This window comes from Crocodylus porosus, unplaced genomic scaffold (genome assembly GCF_001723895.1).
Source record: "Crocodylus porosus isolate Cpor-Errol unplaced genomic scaffold, CroPor_comp1, whole genome shotgun sequence".
NCBI lineage: Eukaryota > Metazoa > Chordata > Crocodylia > Crocodylidae > Crocodylus > Crocodylus porosus.
The window spans coordinates 8,109,641-8,126,972 of NW_017728916.1; the positions used below are offsets into that span (position 1 = coordinate 8,109,641).

At 41.5% G+C, this 17,332-nt stretch overlaps 1 protein-coding gene across 2 annotated transcripts in view; it reads left to right on the top strand.

Moving 5' to 3' along the window:
* The window catches only part of WDR44 (WD repeat domain 44), a 43,214-nt gene extending 26,973 nt beyond the window's left edge, over window positions 1-16,241 (top strand). The window contains exons 9-20 of one of the 2 annotated variants that reach the window (XM_019536388.1): window positions 390-496; window positions 1,557-1,708; window positions 3,027-3,165; window positions 3,300-3,364; window positions 5,425-5,538; window positions 8,093-8,215; window positions 8,604-8,795; window positions 9,024-9,125; window positions 12,216-12,331; window positions 13,783-13,910; window positions 14,798-14,929; window positions 15,391-16,241. In XM_019536388.1, coding sequence (XP_019391933.1) covers window positions 390-496; window positions 1,557-1,708; window positions 3,027-3,165; window positions 3,300-3,364; window positions 5,425-5,538; window positions 8,093-8,215; window positions 8,604-8,795; window positions 9,024-9,125; window positions 12,216-12,331; window positions 13,783-13,910; window positions 14,798-14,929; window positions 15,391-15,485 — 1,465 coding nt within the window. In that variant the 3' untranslated portion in view covers window positions 15,486-16,241. Of the gene's footprint in view, window positions 1-389; window positions 497-1,556; window positions 1,709-3,026; window positions 3,166-3,299; window positions 3,365-5,424; window positions 5,539-8,092; window positions 8,216-8,603; window positions 8,796-9,023; window positions 9,126-12,215; window positions 12,335-12,687; window positions 13,536-13,782; window positions 13,911-14,797; window positions 14,930-15,390 lie in introns of those variants that run through there. The other variant, XM_019536389.1, reaches the window with a different exon arrangement.
* The last annotated feature ends 1,091 nt before the right edge of the window (window positions 16,242-17,332 follow it).

A 17,332-nucleotide genomic window follows, 5' to 3' on the forward strand; every position in this document is an offset into this window, starting at 1 on the left:
CTTCCTGCCCTTTGGGCAGGGGGCTGGACTCGATGATCTCCTGAGGTCCCTTCCAGCCCTGATGTCTATGAAATCTATGAAATACCTTTAAGTAAAAACGTTTTGCTTTTACTTAATGATCTTCACTGTTTCTCCAGTCTCAAGTGACTCTGTCTTTCCTGTTTAAAAATAACTTCTAAACCAGGTTCTGACATAATTAAGTTCACTATTGCATATTTAAAATAGCAGCTAATTAAGTGACCCGTGCTAATGAGCTAAGCAACTCTGAAACAATATTCTTTGTTTTTCCTTTCCATTTTAAATCTGTAATGTTCTTGAGTTATGGATTCAAATTGTAATGTCATCCATTGGTCAGTTCAGGTACTGAAAAACTATTCTTGCTTTTTAAGGACTCAGCTGAAAAAGTTCTTGGGCAAATCAGTGAAAAGGGCAAAACATCTTGCTGAAGAATATGGTGAACGTGCTGTAAATAAAGTTAAAAGTGTTCGAGATGAAGGTCAGTGAAATGTGTGTGCTCGCTTGCATGCTCTCTTCCTCCCCCTGTCATGGCCTTGTTGGGTCCATGGGAAACCAAATCTGTACAATAGAACAGGGATCTTTCTTTGGAGATTAAAAATTAATTATGCCATCACCATATAACTTTAACATAATGTGGGTTCTTGGAGTCAAGGCTTTCATTATTGTCTTATATGCAGCTTTATGGAAAAACCTTTCAAGGATGGCCTCACTGGTTGTTTCCCTCCTTGTCTTATTGTTCCTTGCCTTCTAAAACAGCAAAAAAGGCTGCCAGGTAGATGGAGAGGGCTAAAGTAAAAAAAAAAAAAAAATCTTTCTTCTAACATAGGCACCATGGCCTATATAGATCTATAGGCAATGTTGGGGTTTATATTCTAAAAACATAATAATGTTTGGACACATAAGGTTATACATCTTTAATAGATAATCACTAGTTCTTAGTCTTTATGTCTGTCATTCAACCAGGAGCTTTGTCCACCCTGGAGACGGCATCAAGCACTCAAGGGTTTCAGACTTCTTCCATGTAATCTCTCATGAGGGAGAGAATTAGTTGGTGGTTTTTAACTAATCCACCTGAGTGCCCTAACTTTTCATTTTCCTGTTGCCACTGAAACTTTGGAAACCAATTCCAGCCAGAACAGTAATGAGGATGTTGTGCAAACAGCGCACAGTTCTGGTGCCCACAAAAAGCATGTTCTTTTCTTCTTTGAATTATAGATATTTTTTCCATAGTGCTTGTGAGCATTATATTTTTAATGGAATTGAACTGTTATTGGAAGACTCTTGTATTCTTCAGTCAGGCTGTTTAATCTTTCCTCATTTTGTTCCTTTGTTTTTGTCTGTGTTCTTCCTTTCAAATTGGGCTTAGGCCTGTTAATGCAGTAAGAATCTTACTTGGTTTGGAAATTTCTGTAGTGAAAGGAAAATCGCTACCAATTCAAGAGCAAAATGATAGGCCCTTTCAAGAAAATTAGTGAGAAGTGTACTGTGGGGATGAAGTGACTGTTGTCTAATGCCTATTTAAATTTATGTCTACTTAGTTTTCCATACTGATCAAGATGATCCCTCTTCAAGTGATGATGAAGGAATGCCATACACAAGACCTGTTAAATTCAAAGCAGCACATGGCTTCAAGGGTCCTTACGATTTTGAACAAATAAAAGTAGTTCAGGATCTCAGTGGGGAACATATGGTAAGCATATCACTTTCACTTTATTTGCTGAGCCTGGTCAGCTTGAAATCCAAGAGGGTCTTCAAAGTTTCTTCTTATTGTGCCATTCCAGTGCACTTCAGATCCTCTCCTCTGTGGGCAAGAGCCTGCAAATGGAACAGCCAGGGCTTGTTCCTGCACCCATGAGGAACCATTGGTAGGATATATGTTTCCCTCTGGTTGGGAAAACAGTAAGCTGTGCTCTGCCGCTCAGACGTCAGTGTTTTCCTGGGAAATATTGGAGAGCCCAGAATGTGACCCAAGATTCCTGAGTCTCGTGATTCTTCCATTGTCAGTAAATACATGAAAGATACTGTCAAGATGTTGCCTTCTTTTTAGTGATGGTCCATGCAGGAGTTGATGGCCTATCGCTGATACATCTGCTGTCTTAGGTGAAGTGGCGCAGGTCTTTGCTTTTAATCCTGCCGCTTATCCATCTTGGTATCAGTATGATGAGCAGCTAGCTATTCTGTATTTTGGGTTGTCTCATGTCTGTTCAGTACATAAGCCTTGCTCTGAAGATGGAATTAATTTTCCCACCAGGCTCATCCCTGGGAGTGCTTCATAAATAGCAGCTGAGTTTCACAACATCCACGTAACACTGGGCAGTGATGTCTGTGTTTTACAGGTGGGAAGCAGAGGTGCATAGAAGAAATCCTGGTACAAGAATCTTAATTTTGGCTGCCCAGTCTGGGACACCCAGGACTTGATTTTTCAGGGTCTTCAGCAGTTCCTATATTAAGGCACAGCTCCAGTTGACTTCAGCAACAGCTGTGAATGCTCACCCCTTTTGTAAATCAAATCTCTGGATCTCTAGTCAGGCATGCAAGAAAAGGAGGAGTACAATTAATGAGTGCTGTGAATTCACATAACATAGGAAATTAATGGCAGCGTTTAGCTGCCTTTACTTAGGGGGCCCTCCTTTCTCTTCATTCAATCCCATGTCTCCCTCACTGTACACCTTTGTTTTTTCAAAAGCAAATGAAGCCTGGAGCCTACAAACAACTTCCTTCACTAAACTGTTTGAATTCATCTTCAGAGCCAGTCCATCCCTGTACTGTGTATAATCACATAATTAGTAACCGTATCATAATGCGTACTCATAAAGGGACTAAATTAAGCTTGTCCAGGAACTTTCATCCTGGCATTTCTTAACTCCTGGGTGATGTATTTTATATGCTTAATAGAACATGCCCTTGTGTATGTGCACCAGTTGGTTTTCTAGTAATGCACGTGGCATGGCAAAAGGCACTTGGCAGTTGATGAGCTTCGTTTGTTTGTGTGTCTTCTATTTTGACAGGGTGCTGTTTGGACGATGAAATTTTCTCACTGTGGCCGATTACTTGCATCAGGAGGGCAGGATAATGTAGTGAGAATATGGGTTTTAAAAAACGCTTTTGATTATTTCAACAACATGCGAATGAAATACAATACAGAAGGTATTTTTTTTCTTTCTTTTTTTTCATTTGCATTTCAGGAACACTCACGATTCTAGGCATAACTTTTTCTTGGTTTAAAAAGAAAAGTCCTGCTTAATGAATTTTTGAACTTGTTACCTTTTCTTGTGATTTAGGTCGTGTGTCCCCCTCTCCATCCCAAGAGAGTCTGAATTCTTCAAAGTCTGATACTGATGCAGGGGTATGTGCATCTGATAGGATAAGACTTCTTTCGTATTGCTCCGTGTTTCTTTAATGTGCCCCAGTTCTGGGGGAATTTAAAGTCTGAAGGCACAGTTTGGTCCTTGCATTGTCTTCAGTAAAAGGTTCCACTTAGTAAGAACGCGGGTTTTTATAAGGTCTTCTGAGAGATACAAATAGAACATTTACTGATGTCATCAGAAACTAGGGTCTGAATGAAAATGTTTAGGCCGCATACACAGTTAATAAAGGCAAGAAATAAATTTGAGTTAATTTGATAAGTTGCTGTTACATCTTCATTTTGATAGTCTACTAATTAAAGTTAATTTCCCAGTGGGAGTTGGAGCTGACTGGTTAAGATAATTGAATAACTGTTTGAAATCCTGGCCTAGTGATTTTGCAGTTGTTGGATTTTCTAAATGAAGTGGATAAACAAAAAGGAGTGTAAAGCAAATTTTAGAAATGGTGTGCCTGTGTTTTGTGTACATATGTGTGTATTGTTCCCTTTATTTATAGATTGATATAAATTGACTACTGCCTACCTAATTGGAGAACTGAATGACGCGTGTGTGCATGTGCAAAAAAAAACTAGTGGAAGGACCCATACTTCGCTGGGGTCATTACTTTTGTAATTGCAGTGTTTGTTTATTTTCAAAGAACTTAGTACAACATATTTAACACTTAATATTTAAAGTGGAGTGATATTTCAAATGACATCCAAATGAATGATCTTTATTGTAGAACTTCCTTGTAAACGATGTTCATGGTGTTTCCTGTTGGGGCCAGTATAAACAACCTCTTTGACAACCAACTCTGGAGCAAGCCACGTATAACTGTTGGTGTGAAAAGCATTGTTCCCTTAAGTCATCACTGGAAGCCCCAAAAAGGGTCAAGTGAAAAACAACGTGGCTTTTAATTTTCTTCAGGTGGTGTTCAGTAACTTTGCAAAGTTGAGAGTAGAAAGGACCAGCCATTCTTGAGTTTTTTATAAGCAAACGTACATACACTTCATTTTATAATAAAGACAGTTGAACTGAATTAACTGCATCCAAAATGGGGTGGGACCAGTTTATCTGAGAAGCAAAGTAATCCCAGTCACTGTAAGCCCAAAAAGGGTCAAGTGAAAAATGTTACTCGCCTATAATTTTTCCTTGGGTGGTATTTGGTGATTTTTTTTTTTTTCCGGAAAGTTTAGAGTAGATAGGACCAGCCATTCTTGAGTTATAAGCAAACAGACATGCAGGCATACACTTCGTTTTACAGCTATATAGATAGATTTGTTTCACATATAACAGTGTTTTTAGCCTATTGGAATCAGTCAAGAACATGAATTGTCATTACAGTCCTTACAGTTGAAAATTGTAATCTTTTACCAGTGGTTAACTATGCTGTAGTTGCCAGAAATCTATAGTGTAGTGTGTTTTATTAAGTCCATACCAGTGTTGTAAACCACCTAAATGGTAAAGCTGATATCTTTTGTTTTTCCCCCTTCCCTAAAAGCCAACCTTTAATAAAAGGCTACCCAAATAGTGTTTGTTTTTCTTCTTGCATTAACTTATCCTTAAAGGATCAGCTAGCTCTGAAGTGCTATTCCCAAAATGCAGTAGGAACTTTAAAGTTTGTATGTGTATGTGTTTCCTCCCCTGAATGAGGGGACTTTCAAGGCCAGTAACATTTATTAAAACCGTAACTTGCAGATGCAGACCAGTCACCTTTAGAAGCGTGCTTGATTTAGTGGCAGCTTATACTGCTGTAATGAAAGGCACTGCGTTGTTCAACACTACAATACTTTGGTATAAAATTGATGTGTGGCAGCCCTCTGTGCTTTGAGAATGGTGTCGCTGTAACTATATCGCTGCATATAGCACCATATGACATTTTGAAGTGGTGTTCAGCCATCCGAGTTGAATCTTTCTTATGTAGTAGTTGATGCTAGGACCTTGTTCCTGCTTTCAGAGATGGGAGCACTACTGCACCATGCTGTAACCAGCTGCCAGCCTGTTGTTATATTTCTTGTAGTTTTTCTGTGCTGTTAATCCGTGTGGTATGTTGATCTGATAGGTTTGCAGTGGAACTGATGAAGATCCCGATGATAAAAATGCACCCTTTAGGCAGCGGCCGTTTTGCAAATACAAGGGACATACAGCAGATTTACTGGATCTCTCATGGTCTAAGGTAAGACACCTTTCATGCAGACTGCACAGCTTTTCCATTCCCCATATTTTGCTCTATTGCCTTGCTCCCACGTATCTTACATTAATTGGCCCTTTTATATCTAAGCAAAGCAGTGGATTTCTGCTCAATAGACAGGCATAGACTGTCCAAAAACTGGCAAAAACCTAAGTGGGGTGGTTTCCACTTATCATAAATGGAACATAGAGTATAAGAACATGCATGTTATTCTCATCTCCCTGCAGCTTTTTGCTCCTGCAGTAGCCTCCTTTAAACATGAGCACAGGATACTCAGGAGGCACAAATCTTCACCATGTCACTGGGGACAGCTGGACTGTGCTGGCTTGCTTACTCTTACTGAAGTTCTGGTCAGGATGCTAACGCATTCAAAGAGAGCCCTTCCCTGGGAATCATTTTTATGGCTAAAATATAACCATAGACCAATGGCCAGACTAGTCATCTGCGGAGAATAATTTTAGTGGAAATAAAGTAGAACCCCGTTAAATGTCACGTTACAGCTCAGTCTGCAGTGGCATGAAGCAGGGTCCATTTGTTTCACATACTTCCCATGGAAATGTGACGACCTGCTGCTAACTGCAGTTTTAGATCCTCTAAAAATGTTTTGCTTTCCCATAAACTTTGTTAACAAAAGTCAAAACAACTGAAAATTTGGTCTTCTCAGTTCTTGTCATGCTCTTCCCAGTAGAGTTCAGGCTGCTCGGAGAGGAGGCTGGGATGGTTGGTACTAGTTATTTGAGGCTTATCTCCATGTGAGCTGGGCAAAACACTTTTGTCACTCAAATACAAGTTTGGCTCAACCAAAACCACTCATTTATGCCAAATTCTAGCTTCAGCTAAACATGTTTAACCCCCCCCCCCCCAACAACAGTTGAAATGTTTTGAGTGTTTTGAAGCAATATTTTAATTGCTCATTTTGAAATACTTAGTGTTGATATTTCCTAGAGTTAATTGAAAGAAAGCTAAACTTTTTCAAACACAATATTTTGTCGTGAACTTTTTTATTTGGGGGAAGTTCAACCATTAAAACAAAATCATTATTCTCATAGCTTTAGGCATACTCTAAGCCGTATTTTAAGCGCACGTGTTTAAATGGTTAAGCTAGATGGTGCAAACCATATTGACTTTGCGTCCACGAATGCTTCGTTGCAGTGGCCCTACTAGTTAGTGTTGGTGCTGAGCCATTTAAGCACAGTTCGCTTAAGCTTGAAAATGGAAAACTCCTGTTGGATTCTACAGAAGCAACTGAGGAGACCAAAAATACAGAAATTAAAGATTTTAATTCTCTTTTATCCATTCAAACATTGTTATTTCCTACTTGGTTGAAAAATGGAGTCTTTATTAAAATCAAAGAAATATACGTTTTCAGTTCTTAGTACAGAACATGCAACACAGAACCAGGATTGAACAAAATTCTCAGGTGAAAGAAATGCCTTAAATAGTGCTTTGTGAAATAACTGGAAAAGACTCTGAATTTTGGGGTGGGAGGGAAAAGGAATTTCTGTTAAGCTATCCTGTGGTTTCCAGTTTATAACATTACTGCTATTTTTGTCTTCAGGACATTCCACATGTGCTTTTAAAGCTGCCTCTGCTGTTAAATAAAGAGAATCATCACACTCCATTAAGTTCTGTGTCATGGGGGTTTTTTTAAAGGAACGCTTACCATTGCATTTTCTGTACTGAACAACCAGGGCCACAATAACTGGGTTGGATGAAAATAACATTTTTATTTTAAAGTCCTAGGACCTAGATATTGTAGGGAGAAATAATTGGATGATCTGAATTTCTTAGCAGCATCACTTGGTATTGTGTTAGTCCAAAGTATGAAATATAAAGAGAGAGAAAATCTTAGAAACCCGGTTTCGGGAAAAGAATGTAGCAGGGCTTTTGTTTTTAAAAACCACAGGCAGCACTTCTTTAGAAGGCTCTGGGAATATCTGAAGTACTGACAGCGTAAAGAGGATTTTTCTGTCTTATTCCTTTCTTTCTCAGGATGTTTCCATGAAGGGAGCAGTACGTTTAGGCAGGATTAAGCTGTTCCTTTTCTGCAACATCAACTTTGCAGCTAGTTGTGGGGGAGATAATTTTGGTGTCATAAATCAGAAATGTTCCTCAACTTCAAGTGGGAACTATGCAGGAATTTGGCTAACTTTCCAAGATTGCCATCCAAAGTTCTCTAGTCACTGGGAAAAAAAATTAAACTAAAAAGTGTAACTAATTTCAAAAATGGAGGAAATGCTGTTAGGATCCAGAGCAGTAACATTTCTATTCATAGTTCTCTCAACTAGTTCCACCATTTAGTAAACTGGGTGTGACAGCTAATAACTGTGCTTCCAGCAAAAAAAGGAATTGAATTTAACACTGGTCAGCCTCTAGCATTTAGTCAGTGTTCACTTTTTCATCATTGTTAAATTTTTGCTGAGGTGCTAGGACCTGGAAATTTATGAGACCTGACCACGAAGTGCTAGATACCAAATTGCGTTTGTGCTTAGTACCTATAACAAGCCTTTGCATCATCTCCTTACAATGTCTTCCACAGAATTACTTCTTGCTTTCCTCTTCCATGGACAAAACAGTCAGATTATGGCACATATCCAGAAGGGAATGTCTCTGCTGCTTCCAGCACATAGACTTTGTCACTGCGATAGCTTTCCATCCAAGAGTAAGTAGTCATCTTTTGTTTTTGATTGAATAGAGGGAAGATTTTAAAAGGGCACTTAGGCACCTCCTGTTGGTTGTCAGATTTAAAACCTGACACTAGAAATTGGATACCTGAATGTCTTCTGTGTCCATAAAAAAAATATCCCTCCTAGACCAGAGTCCTGCATTGCAGTCATTGTTAAACCTGGTCCCCACAGAGTGTAGCTGTGACTGGCTGACATGATGCATAATGTATTACTGCCTTTATACTGACTGCAGAGTTTTGTTCTGTGTTGCAATAGCCAACTTGATTAAACATGATTTTTCACCATGTTAAAACTTCCAGTTTTAAGTAAACTGTTAGAATGTATTTTAGGCCCTGCATCTCCTATTCCTGTGTACTCTGTTAGGATGATCGGTACTTCCTAAGTGGCTCGCTGGATGGGAAACTCCGACTTTGGAACATTCCTGACAAAAAAGTAGCGTTATGGAACGAAGTGGATGGGCAGACCAAATTAATCACAGCTGCAAACTTCTGTCAGAACGGCAAATATGCAGTGATTGGCACATATGATGGTAGATGCATCTTCTATGACACAGAGGTAAAAAATTCTGTTTTGGAATTGAGTTAGACTCAGACTGCAGCATACATTTATTGAAAGGACAGCCACTTTCACTCCTACATGATGTTTTTTGTAGGAATTAAAGGAGTCTTTACATTAAGTCATTTACCTTTCTGTCACAAAAATACCAGTTTTTAAATCATGTTCCTTGAGTATGGTGATAGCTGGCACTTTAAAACCATTAAGGATCATTTTAATTTCTCTTAGCACTTGAAGTACCATACACAGATACATGTGCGTTCTACCAGAGGACGGAACAGAGTTGGAAGAAAAATTACTGGGATTGAACCCTTGCCTGGAGAAAATAAGGTACCAATACAGTACACTTCAAAGGCCACCTGTGCTCTCACTGACCCCTGACATTGAGTATTGCTGTAGTATAATCCTCTGTGGCAGCAGGATTCAGATTGCAGCAGAGAGGAAAATGCCATTTTTAATAGCACGTACCACATAATAAATATTGTAGGAATCAAAAATGACTGGTGCTAATGAGTTAAGAGGCTGTGACTTAGATGATTACACAGTCTGGTGGGTGGCGAATTGACTAGAGGGTCGTACCCAGAGAGTGGTGGTGGACAGGTCAGTATCAATCTGGAAGGACGTGGGCAGTGGGGTTCCGGAGGGCTCAGTCCTTGAACCAATACTCTTCAATGTCTTCATCAGTGACTTGGACGAGGGAGTGAAGTGTACTCTGTCCAAGTCTGCAGATGATACAAAACTGTGGGGAGAAGTGGACACACCAGAGGGCAGGGAACAACTACAAGCAGACCTGGACAGGTTGGACAAATGGGCAGAAAACAAGAGAATGCAATTTAACAGAGAGAAGTGCAAAGTGCTGCACCTAGGGAGGAGAAATGCCCAGCACACCTACTGCCTAGGAAATGACCTGCTCAGCAGCACGGAAGCGGAAGGGGATTTCGGAGTCCTAGTGGACTCCAAGTTGAAAATGAGTCATCAGTGGGATGAAAAGAAGTCATCAGCAAAGCTAATGGCACTTTATCATGCATCAGCAGATGTATGACAAACAGAACCAAGGAGGTGATACTTGTTTTGGGCGCCACACTTCAGGAGGGATGTGGATAACCTGGAGAGGGTCCAGAGAAGGGCCACTCGTATGGTTAAGGGCTTGCAGGCCAAGCCCTATGAGGAGAGACTAGGGCACCCAGACCTCTTCCCCCTTCACAAGAGAAGGTTGGGAGGTGACCCTGTGGCTGTCTATAAATTCATCATGGGGGTGCAGAAGGGAATTGGTGAGGCTCTGCTCGCCAAGGTGCCCCTGGGGGGTCACAAGAAATAATGGCCATAAGTTAGCAGAGAGCAGATTTAGACTGGACATTAGGAGGAACTTCTTCACAGTTAGAGTGGCCAAGGTCTGGACTGGGCTCCCAAGGGAGGTGGTGCTCTCCCCTACCCCGGGGGTCTTCAAGAGGAGGTTAGATGGGCATCTGCCTGGGGCCATCTGAACCCAGCACACTTTCCTGCCTATGCAGGGGGTCAGACTCGATGATCTGTTGAGGTCCCTTCCAACCCTAACTTCTGTGAACTATGAGTTCCTTAGGAAACGCTTATTTTGTCTTTGGAAGAACTAGTTATTTGGAAAGTCTTCTGATGGCACATGTGACTCGAGCAGTATGTTAATCATGACTCATAAGCTGCAGTTTCATAGTCAGAAAATCGGTCGTTTCCATAATGGGTCTCCTGGTGCAGTGTAAGGGAGAAGTGCCTAAAATCAGAACTGATTTAAAGGGGTCAAATTATTTTGGCTCAAAGAATCTGCTCTTAAATACTGTGCTACAGAATAATGGGCTAAGGACAAGGAGAACTTGTCTTATAATGTTTCTGCTGTATTGGCACTGTGGTGCTTTTGCTGAATCCACATCTAACTCTGTCGTAACTAATGTTGCACCAGCTGCTGTTACTTGCACGTGCTGTAATCCGGTCCGGTGGTTCTCAGACTTTTTTGACTAGTCAGAAAAAGACCAGGGCAATTCTTCTGTTGCAAGGAACTCAGGAAGACCCCAGCAGGTCTGAGTGCTTTTGACACTATGGATTCCTGTTTGAAATCTCTGGGCCTATTTTGTGAATCACGTTTGCACACCTAACAGTGATGACATTGTGTGGCACCCTTGAAAGGCTCTCAAAGCACCCCAGGGTGCAGTGGCACCCTGATTGTGATTCACTCATTTAACCTAATGCATTAAGTATTGTTGGCTTCACTCAGTATATCTTGGGTTTAGGTCGTCAAAAGCTGTGCTCCTGCCACTGTAACTCAAGCAGGGCAGCAGCTCCTAATAAAAAAACAAAACGATGGGCCATCACCCAGATGCAGAAAAACCCCTCTGCCAGTTCGAGGTGACCTGCTCATTGGGAGCTTTCTAAACTCTACTTTTCAGCTCTAGCAAGAATTCTTTCTCAGTAGCTGAAAGACGTGCTGCGTAGCGCCCGTCACAAATGGAGCGTTTCTGAATGGCACCTGAACTGTGGGTGCCCTGGAACCAAAGCCGGTGGGCAAGAAGCCACGCCAGCATGGTTCCAGTTGTTGTCAGGTACTTAGCTGGCTGGTGTGCTTGCACTTCGTAATGCACCCAAAGAATGCAGTAGCAGATACTTGTCCAGCATCCCGTGTTGGCACCCTAGCTACCCTACAGACCCGGTTCCATTTCTAGCATGCTATGAAGGCACGAGTCAACTCAATTCCTCCTTGCGCTGTCTTGAGTTGTTGCTTTCCCACATACCTTTTCCAGGCTTCGCTGTTTAAATTGTGTACTTAATTCCTGATCCTGAAGAGCATGAACATAGAGCTACAAAAACCCTTTCTAACCAAGTAAAATATAACATATTTATGAGATTGATGGTTTGCCACTCTTTATGAGCTCACTCCTGTTCTCCCAGCTGTGCCCTATGAATGGCATACCAGCTCTTTCCTGCTGGGTCATCATTACAGGACAGGACTTGGCTCTTACGGCTGTAGAACCAGGAGAGTTCATTAAGAACAGGGTGTTTGCTGCAGTTGTGTGAGTCGCTTTGCCCATCACCATAACGAAACATTCAGTTCCGGCTGTGAGGACTGGTAGAAGCTGGGGTTTGGTATAAACAAGAGTTGGTTGTCTGTCATGTGTCCATCTCCTGACCTAGACTGAAAATGCAGAAATGTTAGAAGTGATAACTCTTGTTCCAGTTGCTCTGGGATGAGTTTTGTGATGAGCAAGTGCAAGTGGCAGGCTCTTCAAGAGCCTAGAAAGACTTCTGTTTCATAGCTTGACTGAGCTCTGCCCCATCTCAGCCCAGTTGTTAACCCTAATTAGGGGTTGGGGTTTGGCATAACTAATTTGTCGTTTATAATTAGAAATTGGGTTTTTACACCTCCTCTAACGTGTTTACATCTCATTTGCCTTCCAGATACTAGTGACCTCAAATGATTCTAGGATCAGACTCTACGATTTAAGAGATTTGTCCTTATCTATGAAATACAAGGGTTACGTCAACAGCAGCAGCCAAATCAAAGCCAGTTTCAGGTAATGGGACCCTATGTCATGATATGAATTTGTCTTTATAGCAATCCAGACTGCAAGCCTCCTGGAAATCTGGCAGGCACCATGTGTAAAACCCTTGCTCTGCAAACCGAAGATCTGGACTATTGGTTTGCTGGATATCAGGCATGTTCTGTTGGGTGGGCACAAGTGATGCTGCTCCATGGACAGGGTGCTAGAGTCTCCCCAAGGACAAACACTCGTGTAAAGAAGCTCATCCCTTCCAGACTGAGCATCGTTGCTGACATGGGCCCTGTAAGACTCTTCGCAGATTCTGAAAGCTGTTTAAGACTTTGGGGTTGGAGTAATGCCATGCTGGTTTGTAAGAGGAAAGGTCCCAGCTCTCTCTTCCTTTTAGTGCTATACTTTAGGCCAAGACCATGACAGAGGCCGTTCTTGAGAAAAGGGGCAGTCTCGGGTCTGTGCTCAACTCAAAAGCTACTCTGGCATCCATTCTTGTCTTGTGCTCAGCTGCTCAAGAAGGAGTGTAGCAAAACTCCACATCTTGGTTGCCAGCCGCCATTCTGCAGTCAGCTGTTGGAGAGCTGATGGTGAGTGGGGATGACCAGAGCTGGGACATTCCTACGTACAAGCCTGTAGACTACACTCGTGACATTTAAATAGCAAACCTATTTAAAGTCCCAGGACCAGCAGGATTGCCCCAGAAGCACTCCAACTGGGGGCTGCATAGGCTACCTTGACACAGCCTGCTTTGCATATGCATTACCTGTCATCTGCTGCTTACTGTTTCTTCAAAACCTGTAGTTCTTGCAGCTTGGCATTTCCGCATCTTGAGCTTCTAGGTCCCTTGTCAAAACCAACTGTAAAATGCGCACCTTTATCATTGCACACCTCCCTAGTTCCTCATTTCAGGTTGTTGGCAGCACAGAAAAGTACTTGTTTTTTGTACAAGTTGCTTGCTTGCAGTTTGGAGGGGGATTCCTAATAAACTGGAGAACGTGCTCTATAGTACTAGTAGCGGCAGGAGTGCAACTTCTGTGCAACATCACCAAGCTGGGTTTCTGCAGCTGCCGTTGTCAGTTGTTGGGGGCGCACCTTTTCAGAAAAGGGTGGCAAGACCTGTGCGTGCACACTACGTGAATGGGCTGGTGGTTGTGTTAGATCCAGGGTTTCCACTGTGTCAGGCAGTTGTGCTGCCACTTGAAGCACTGGGGCGACTCAGTGTCACTTTTTTTTCCACGATGCAATCGTTGCATCTCTCCAGTAGCTAATGTGTATGTGGTGTTGAGGGGTTGTTTTTGTTTGTTTGTTTGTTTTTCATTAACCGTTTTTCTCAGGGCATCAGAATCGTTTCTGATTTCTGCACTTAACATGCTGAACAGCAGGGCATGCTTTTTTCTGTGCTTTCATGTCCCTTTAAGAAAAGCGATGCTGTGCTGGGAAATGAAGGTAGAATTCTCCCCTTGTATTTCTAGCCATGATTTTACCTACATTGTAAGTGGCTCCGAAGATAAATATGTCTATATTTGGAGTACGTATCATGACTTAAGCAAGTTTACTTCAGTCAGAAGAGACCGTAATGACTTCTGGGAAGGCATCAAAGGTAAAATCCGCTTTCTTGATCTTGGTATATTTTTTGGTTTTGCCTAAGCTTCTATACTTTTAGGGGTTGAATGTTTTTAATCCCTTTTTGCCTTCTATCTTTGCCAGCAGTAATTAAACTAGGGAATTGCGCATATTGATTAACAGATATTATAGAAGCAAGCTATATTACATCACTAGTATCTTTTGAGCCTTGCTTATGTCATGACGCTTTCTCCCTTAAAAATTCTTTAGAATATTTGACTCAGTGCCATTGAATAACTAGGATGGCAAGAAACGGTTAAAGTTTTCAGATAAAATAGGGTCAGACTAGCTGAAGTTAGGCTTTAGGCTAGGCTTCTGGGGGCACTGCCATAATTCAGTTGAGTTGGCAGATGCATTAGCTCCATTGTAGCAATGTAAAATCCTCCAAATGCTTTAAAGAAGAAAAGCCACCATCTCAAATTAATTTTCTGTTAATTGTATGGAGTTAAGTTGACTCTGAGAATGAAATGAGCTGTTTGAACTTTCAGATTGGTCACTTTATTTCTCTCTTTTTAAAGAAATAAGACCATCAGAAAGCCCTGCCTATTCTTCCAGGCTTTTGGGCAGCAGGAGCTCAGCAGTAAAGGGCATTTGTATGTGTTTCCCTGCCTGGGTGGTCGTTTTTTATTTTCTAACCGTGGGAGTGGGTGCCTGCAGGGATCTTGTATTGATGTCTGCTGTCACTGATAAGATGACTCAAGTACTGCCCTCCATGCCCTGAAAGCACAGGGAATGAGTTGGCTCGTGTTGCCTTGAGCTGCCCGGACACGGTGAAACTCTCGGGGGGCGCGCTGTATTTTAGAAAACTGGGATTTCTCAAAATGAAATGAATTCAATACAAAGTGGACTTCTTCTGTTCTTTAGCTCACAATGCAGTCGTCACATCAGCAATTTTTGCTCCTAACCCCAGTTTGATGGTATTGCTGGAAACTTCGGAAAAACAAGAAGCTGAAAGTACGGGAAATGATCCTGAAACATCTGACACCATCCCGTCTGGTAAGGCGCTGCATGGGGCTGTGGAAGGTGCCACTTGAGGGCAAAGCTTGTTCTTCCCAGGGCTGCAGAGCTTTTTAATGGTGGAAGAGAGCACGTGGCTGAGAACTTCCAGCTCGTAGGCCCCCCCGGCCATTCTTAAATGTGCAAACAAAAGCAATTCTTTGGACTCTGAGGGGCCTGCCGTTGAAGCCCTCTCAGAAGCGCGTCTCTTCCATCTCCCCTTCCCCACTGGGATATGTGCTATATAAATGTATCATTAATGAACTGGTCCCTGGCCCAAGGAACACACATGATTTTGGCATGTGACCAGTGGCAACCCCTGGATAATATGCAAGAGGGTAAGGCGCGTCACCGAGATGGCAATGCAGACCGCACCTTCTATTCAAACCACTCGTTCTGTTTTTAATGAGCAGTTTCCTGTACAACTGAACCAGCCATTCCTTCCTTTTTCCCCCATTCAGGTGCTTTGAAGACGGATCACACAGAAGTGCTTCTATCAGCTGACTTTACCGGAGCAATCAAAGTCTTCATTAACAGGAAGAAAAATGTATCTTAATTATTTATTACTGACAGCATTAAAGTATGGTACCCTGAGTAAAATTCCATAGGTGATGTGGATGGAAGCAAAGTATCTATAACAATGTCACTTGCTGATTTATTTTTAAATCTTTATTTTAAAGCTACTCAGTTATTGGACCTCTCGGAAACCAGTGTTGACCTATTAACACCTGGGCTTGTAGAATAGAAAGGAATGTGTAAGAATAACCTTGCCCAACAATAGGCTCTACGTTTTCTAAATACTGTCGTTTTGCTAAATGATTGTGAACATGCACAGGTTTCTGCACGAAAATATATTAACATTCACACATGCGTGTGCCTTTTTTGGTTACATGCACTACCTTGAACATCTATCAAGAGTCAAATTAGTGGTGCTTGTGGCACCTGGATGGTGGGGAGAAGGGGATAATAGACATGATCTAGCTTCAAACGAAAATGCAGTCTCTTTGCACAAAATTCCATTTCTAAGGAAAGTGATATATTTTGGAGTTGTGGTAGTTTATTGCTCAGACTATTTAAGTTATGCAAGTTTCTGATGGATCAGCAACCATGTGTAAACATTTTTATAAATTTCTCAACTTCAGGACATGAATTTTTGTTGTCTTTTAATTGTTGTGGACTCCTGATTCCTGCCTTTATATGTGTTGTTTTGTTTTGGTTTTGTTTTTTTTGCACACTTGAGCACAATTTCTATGTAAAGAATTCTGTCTCATTCCTGATTTGTGAGCACCGGGCTACATTCACTGGTGGGGGGTGGGGGAGATGAAGCTGCATTAGAAACAATTCTTATATTTTACAACAATGTAAAATAAACTGTTTACATTTTTTTAAACATTGTAGTTTAAAATGTTTTAAGTTGTCTTTTTGTTTAGAGCTACTGAATTTGAACGTCTTTGTAAATATTCATATGATGTACCTATGAAATAACGTTCTGGGCAACAGAACCCATGAAATGTTATTGATGGTCAAGGATGTATCATTAAAATAGGTCACAAACACTTGGAAAAGGTTGTTTTGTGTTCTTTCTGTCTCTGTGCAGTGTCTGCCTAGCTCAGAGCCGTCCTTTTGCTTTCACTCATTTACTTTTCCATTCTCCTCCATCTTTCTCTCACTATTATGGCATTTTTTTCCTTCAAAAAGAAAATTTTAAATAGGGGACTGAGTGTGGACATTACGTGGAAACAAGTTGAAGGGTTATTGTGCAACTTCATATGACCAATATCTGAACGGGATTCAACATCTCTTTTATGAGAGCCTAGGGAGAGAAGGGGGGAGAAAAATCTGCCCAATATTGCTCTCATCCTGTCTTTGTGCCACTATAGCAGCATGATGAATATAATGAGTGTGAAGTTAGTATTGGAAGAAGCATCTTCAACAAGAAAGCACTTGGGAAAGGTCACTGGTAGAAACAATTGGGTTTTTATTTACTAAATTGTCTGCCAAATACAAGTGATGGGAGCGGTATGCTTTGGAAAGCCCATTTCGATTACACAGTGTGTTCTCATTGGAGAGATGCATGACTCATTGATTTGAAAACAAGCACTTGCCTAGTTTAGACAGCCTGAAAGCTGTCTTCGCTTAGTGAACTTGTTATGGGTGATGGCTACTGCTGTTCTCTGCCAGGGCTATAAGTTGAGAAGCCATAGCACGTGAAGGCAATCTGTGTTAATTCTTAAAATGAAACAAAGAGGCCCTATATGAAAAGGGTGAACACTCACTGCTCTGTTCAGTGCTTAATTTTACTTCCTGGATGGAGACATTAAACCTGCTCCTGGCTGGCAGCTCTACCAGGTTGCTCCCCTGACTCGCAGCCTGGGTGTATTTGGTGGTATATTGGATGTAGCG